The sequence below is a fragment of the Papilio polytes genome, unplaced genomic scaffold (genome assembly GCF_000836215.1).
Source record: "Papilio polytes unplaced genomic scaffold, Ppol_1.0 DF821734.1, whole genome shotgun sequence".
Taxonomy (NCBI): Eukaryota; Metazoa; Arthropoda; class Insecta; order Lepidoptera; family Papilionidae; genus Papilio; species Papilio polytes.
The window spans coordinates 1-6,939 of record NW_013527470.1 but is presented as its reverse complement, the minus strand read 5'-3'; the positions used below and the strand labels follow the sequence as shown (position 1 = coordinate 6,939).

Below are 6,939 nucleotides of genomic sequence, written 5' to 3'. Positions count from 1 at the left end.
AATATAACAGTTTTTTTTTTCAATTACAAATCTAAAAATATGTGTCGCCGTGACAGTTAGGGAATTTCTTGATTAAAAAATGCTAACAAATTCTGATTGCAACAGACACAAGATGATTCACTTTTTTAAATGTAATACTGGACCCCCTGCTTCTACTCAGCGATAAAAATATCTCTTCCCTAAAAAAACTCTCTTGCACTACTTTCATCACTTTATTTCATGGAATAATATTAAAAAGTCACACAAAATCCGTAAAGTAATGACGCGAAGTGAACTGACAAGCTATGTCATTATTACCCTGACGTTAAGTGTCACTTTTTATTTCATAAAATTTCCGGCTGCCAAAGGAAACTTGTACACCTATATGCTCATTACTTTAAGCACATAAGCACATAGCAAAGAGTACTATAACATATATAGAAAAAGAGAGGACAGTCATGGAATATTTGTTAACAATTTTGTTTACAAAATGATAAAAAGCCGCACGCTATTTTCAACGTTCTATTATTAGTTTCATTATTAATCCTTATCCAAATAAATATGTTTGTTGCCAGGGGAATTTAATGTAGAATAAAATTGTCCTTTACAGTATTTAAATTAGACTAATAGTTTAGAAGATATCGCGAACATAAACAACAAGGGTAACCGAAAAATCAGCTCACAAACTACCAGGCTTAGAAATTTGGAATCTGGCATCGGTAGATTAGATTACTACTAAGTTAATACTTTAGGTGATAGGTTGAAGGAGCGAACGGTTTTGAACTTTCAAATTTTACGCGAAAGAAGTCGCGGGCAACAGCTAGTTATATCATATAATTTTAAAAAATCCTTATTCCTTATATACACTTCGTTATCTTACGCTTTTTTAACCACAAACTCTTTTAAATGTAATACATCCTTATATGTAAACGAAACTTTTTAATGGTGAAAGAGTTCTGTAAATAGGTCCAGTAGTTTCAGAGCCTATTTAAATTCCTATTCCTCTAAATAATCAGTATACAAGCAGTCTTTGTTTATAATCTGGATTCTGCTGTTCGTCTGACATTCATTGACATTATTATTTTGTCACACAAAAACAGTCATCTATCATGGTGGTATTTATCAATTAGTGTTTATTGACACTTTTATTAAAATAATTATGTGTTTCATACGGTAAATAAAAAAAATGTTAAGAGAATTTAACCTTTATTAAGTTAAGTTTGGGTAGGCGAAATTGAGTGTATGATACGTGCTTTTCGTGTATCAGCCAAATTATCTTTTACTGCAGCCTTATCTACATGCTCAAACATATTTACTAAATCACCTACTCCACCCTTCTCTTCCATGAGGGTGTATCCATTATTCTCTAAAATTGGCTGTGCAAAATTTTCTATGTTATCTTTATTAGTCTCCCCATTTCTTGTCCCCCCATTTGAATCCCCAGCAGACAAATGTCGCTTGCGGCGTCGAACGCGTCTTCGAGTGCGACGAGGTTTGTCGCTATCTCCAGTAATGTTCACTGCCTGACCTGAATCAAACTCGGCACTAGCAGTATCTTCACAGCAAGTCTCTAGTAGTGCTATAGCTTGCTGCTTCATACATAGTAATTCTGTATCTTGATCCTCTTTGAATCCTGCAACTTCTTCATTGACTTCCCCGGCAGAACAGTTCAATACCACCATACTATCAATTATGCTGTGAGAATTAAATGTCTCATTTGATTGTAAGTTAATTCTTGATAAGTTTGCATTTGCATAGTTAAAAAATTCTTTGGACAATGGAATAACCCTGTAATAAATGATTGTTTTTTAAATAACATCTCATACTTTTAAATTGTTCCTAGCTACTTTAGAGAAAAGACAAAAAAACTTGCAAAACATGTATCTACAACATCTATCAATACTCCAATGTATTTATTGCAATAATAGCATTTCCATATTTGAAATCTGCTCAAAAATTTCCAGCGATCTGATTGTAGTGAGTATATAACACTAGCTTTCGCCTGCGACTCTGTCCGCATGGAATTCAAAAAATAAACAAAAGCAAATTAGCTTATGTGTTCTTCCAGACTATGTTCTACATCTATGCAGAATTTCATGTAGATCCGTTCAGCTGTTCAGGCTACAACCTCTAAGAAACATCCATCCATCCATCTAAACTTTCGCATTTATAATAGTAGTATTAGTATGATTACAAAACAGTCACTCACTCAACTGGGTCATTGGGTTGAAGAATAGACAAGGGTTCCTCTGAAGGTAACAAGTATCCATTACTGCAAAGACAAAATAGTCCTTTTAAACCGAATATACTCGTGAGGTGTTGTTGCAGCCATTCCACTCTATGGTGTGGAATCACGTTGACATATGCCCGGGAACGCTGGTCCGAGAAGAAGCGCTCGAGACAAACTCGCACTCGAAATCCTTCCTTAACTTCTAGGTGTGACTTTGCGCTTTGGCCATTGGACTCCTTTAAACTATTTAAATGAATAGTAGGCATCTTCTCAAACTTACTCCGCGACTCTAACTTCTCTGAAGTGTCTATCAGTTGAATTAAATGTTCAATATATTAATATTTGTTTTATTTATTTAACATATTAGTGCAATGAAATTAAATGCAATAGAAAATATGTTTGTCTGTAATGTCAAAATGAGCGATTGAGCGATGTGATAATATTATAGGATTTGACACTAAGAAATGTCAATTTCAAAATGTTACCATATAGGTACAGTGATGGGATTCGAGTAGTCTTTATATTACTCGCACTCAAGTATTTTTTTTAAAGAATTCGAGTTTGGAGTGATACGAATCGACTCGAATTACGAGTTTAAATAAAATTGGTTTTGACGTAGATTATAATGCTCGTAGGGCTATGCAATCCGTATTGATAAAATCGAATTTTTTTTTTCGTCCCGGGAATGCATTTACGCACTTCACCGTCCATGCAGCGGAGGCAGCAGGGACACTTTCGCGTAGGACTCTCGGCCTTATAAATTCCGGTCGGACTACCCATTAAACCCCACGGTGTTCTCCTTGAACCGGACCATAGCAACTACGTTAGTTTATCCACGACCCGGTTTGGGGGAGACCCTTGGTAGGGGCTCGACACATATAGGGAGGGCCAGGGCCGCACGCAGGGCCTCTCTTTTATCCAGTGGTTGTGTCTAGTGTTGGCAAATATTGGGCATTTTTGAATGATGTGTTCTAGGGGCTGTGTGCTTGTGTCGTCGCAGGGGCATGTGTTTGTGTCTGTGATGTGGAATCTATGTAGGTATTCGCGATGGTAGCCGTGGTTTGTTAATGTTTGCGTTATGTCGAAGGTAGGTGCTATGTGGTTAATGAATTTGTGTACGTGGTCCAATGTAGCTAGGTATTTATGAATATAATGTGATGGGGCTTCGGTTTCGTATTGTTTCCGCCATAGATTTTGGGTTTGTTGTTTTATTAGATGTTTCGCGTAGGAAATTGGGAATAGTTTGCCTATAGGTGCTGTTCTTAAGGTGCAAGCTTTGTTTGCTAGGTTGTCCGCTGCTTCGTTTCCGGTGATGCCAATGTGGGATTTAACCCATATGAATATAATGTCTGTTTGAGAATTAGTTTTTAGGTGATGAAGTGTTTTGTGTATGGATAATATGGTGGGGTCTGGGTGATTTCGGTCCTGTAGAGCTTTGAGTGCAGATTGACTGTCTGAAGCTAAAGTTACTAATGTTTTGTCTATTATTGGTGGAAGTCGTTGGATATGTTTGAGTACGGTTTCAATAGCTACGATGAATACGATTTGAGTTCTATGTAGCTTAATCTTTTTTTTTTTATTGTTTGGGAGGTAAACGATCACTCCGGTTCCTGTGTCCCCGTTTTCCTGCTTACTTCCGTCGGTATATATTTTGATGTTTGCTCTGTCGGTAATTTTGTCTATTTCAGGTTGTGATGTTACTTCTAAGAATTTAATTGTTTAACGGTGTGCAGGGTGTCATTTTTGATTAGGTATCGCTTTTACCCTAAGTACAACGTCTCTAGGCAGTTTTGGTATGGTTTTTGCTGTTATTACTGTTTGGATCTTTCTAGCTTCGTCTATTATGAGGTGTAGTGGTGTAAATTTTGCCAAAGCAATGACTGTGATATCCGGCGCCATTCTAAAGGCTCTAGTAACTTTGAGGGCAACATGGGTTTGAAGTGTTCTGAGTAGTTTTTGTATATATTTGTATTGGATGGCAGAACCCCATATTCCAGCAGCGTATGTGAACGTAGGTTGAATGACATTGTTACGAGTATATATTGTAGCGATATTTTCCGGATGAACGCCCCATGTAGGTCTAATAAGGTTGGCTAATTTACGATATATTTTATAGGCTCTCTCTATGATTATTTTGCAGTGTTCAGTGAAGGTAAGTCTATTATCTATTGTGACGCTTATCGTTGATAGTAAGTCGTCCAGAATTACGTTCCAAAATATCGGTCCGCACACGGATCCCTGTACACATCCCTTGTTCAGTGTTTTGTAGGTTTTGTTGTTCCCGTAGTTCAGTGTGACAGTTCTATTCTTAAGGTAGTTTTCTATGAGCCTGTGTATATTACCAGGGCATTTCACCTCCTTTAACCTGCTCAGTACTTGCCCACCTCAGGCTAACAAAATCTACACTGATGGTAGCAAACAACAAGACGGGACAGTTGGCGCAGCTTTCATTAGCTGGGACCCACAAACCAACAAAGTGACTTCCAAGAAATTCAAGCTTCACACCAGCTGCACAGTGTTTCAAGCTGAACTGCTAACCATTTCAGAGGCATGCAAATGGGTTAACAATAAAAATTACAAAAACACTTACATCCTCACAGACTCCCTTTCTTCTATTTTAGCCATTAGAAACAGAAATACCACACACCCCGTTGTCATTCAAATACATAACACAATACACTCACACAGAAAAATAGGGGGCGAGATTCAAATCATGTGGGTGAAGAGCCAAACAGGCATTGCCGGTAATGAGGCTGCAGATTTATTAGCTAACTCCGCCTCCACACTTCATAAACGCTCCGATTATGCCTACTTTCCATTATCCTACATTTAACAAATTATAAGACTACAGCAACGTCAAACCTGGAAGGTCAGATATCAAAATGCAACGCAAGGCAGTCATACAAGACATTTACTCCCCACCTCAGACAGCGTGGCCAGCCTGTGGTCCGTTGCTAAGATTTCCTTCCAATTCACCCAATATCTCACGGGGCACGGGTTCCATAATACATACCTCCATAGATTCAAAATCACCGATGACGAAACTTGCCCCTGTAACAACACCTCTCCACAAACACTACAACATTTGATAGAAGACTGCCCCCGTTTCCTAAAGCGAAGATTAGATCACCAACTCCTTTGTGGATACCTCAAAATACCGCCATAAACTCTTAAAGAACTTGTAAAAAAATGCCTGCAATCGATTCTTTTATCCAATTTATTACATACATTATAGACAATTTAAAGTTATTTAAAAATCCCATCACTCAGAACTCATCATAACCACATTATTTACTCTTATATCTTACAGATTACTAGTCACCCAATTATTATTATTATTGTTTTATTTATAATTTATTATTTATTTCTTAGACTATATTTAGACTGAAAAAAAAATAAGAATTTTATTTAAGTTTCTTTATATCATTTGTGTTAACATTTTCCACTTTAAATATAATTTTAGTCCTAATATAGCTTTATAAGCACTTTGCCCAGGCAGCGGTTACACCCAAGTATCCAATCGCTACGGGACTCTGCTGCCTGGGCCTTGGGTTAATAATTTATAATTAATTTAGTTTATTACTAGCTTTATTGTTTGTTCATGTTTATCCGTTTATGTCTTAATGTTGCATGTGTTTCAAATACAGATAATGAAAAAAAACCTGTTCAATAAAAACGGCCACCAAGCATTATCGAAGGCCGCCTTTATGTCTAAGGAAACCGCTATTACTTGCTATTTGTCTGCTTTAGCATTGCGTATAAATTCGAAGGTATCGTAATCGAATAGCTAGGCGCTTTGCGCTATGCACTATGCGCTATGCGCTATTTGCATAACGCGAAATGCGATTTTCGAGTTTCGACTTTCGAGTTTTCGATAAGCGATATGCGTTATGCGCTATGCGCAATGCTTTATGCACTATGCGTTATGCGCTATGCGCTATGCACTAAGCGCTATGCACTATTTGCATAACGCGATATGCGATTTTCAAGTTTCGTCTTTCGAGTTTTCGATAAGCGATATGCGATATGCGATATGCGTTATGCGCTATGCGCTATGCGCTATGCGCTATGCGCTATGCACTATGCCCTATGCACTATTTGCATAACACGATATGCGATTTTCGAGTTTCGACTTTCGAGTTTTCGATAAGCGATATGCGTTATGCACTATGCGCTATGCGCTATGCACTATGCGCTATGCGCTATGCGCTATTTGCATAACGCGATATGCGATTTTCGAGTTTCGACTTTCAAGTTTTCGATAAGCGATATGCGTTAAGCGCTATGCCCTAAGCGCTATGCACTATGCGCTATGCACTATACGCTGTACGCTAGTTGCATAACGCGATATGTGATTTACGAGTTTCGACATTCGAGTTTTCGATAAGCGATACGCGTTATGCACTACGCGCTATGCGCTATGCGCTATGTGCATAACGCAATATGCTATTTTCGAGTTTCGACTTTCGAGTTTTCGATAAGCGATATGCGTTATGCGCTATGCGCTATGCGCTATGCTCTATTTGTATAATGCGATATGCGATTTTCGAGTTTCGAGTTTCGAGTTTTCAATAAGCGATAGGCGTTATGCGCTATGCGTTATGCGCTAAGCGCTATGCGCTATGCGCTATGTGCATACACGATATGCGATTTTCGAATTTCGAGTTTCTAGTGTTCGATTAGCGCTATGCGCTATGCGCTATGCGCTATTTGTATAATGCGATATGCGA

At 38.0% G+C, this 6,939-nt stretch overlaps 1 protein-coding gene across 1 annotated transcript; it reads right to left on the bottom strand.

Moving 5' to 3' along the window:
* Positions 1-1,168: 1,168 nt before the first annotated feature.
* Positions 1,169-2,520, bottom strand: LOC106108188. Its single transcript, XM_013289290.1, has 3 exons — positions 2,490-2,520; positions 2,189-2,251; positions 1,169-1,767 (listed from the first exon to the last, which is right to left on the bottom strand). The coding sequence occupies exon 3, from the start codon at positions 1,659-1,661 to the stop codon at positions 1,194-1,196; it is 468 nt and encodes a 155-aa protein (XP_013144744.1). The 5' UTR covers positions 1,662-1,767; positions 2,189-2,251; positions 2,490-2,520; the 3' UTR covers positions 1,169-1,193.
* Between the last annotated feature and the right edge of the window lie 4,419 nt (positions 2,521-6,939).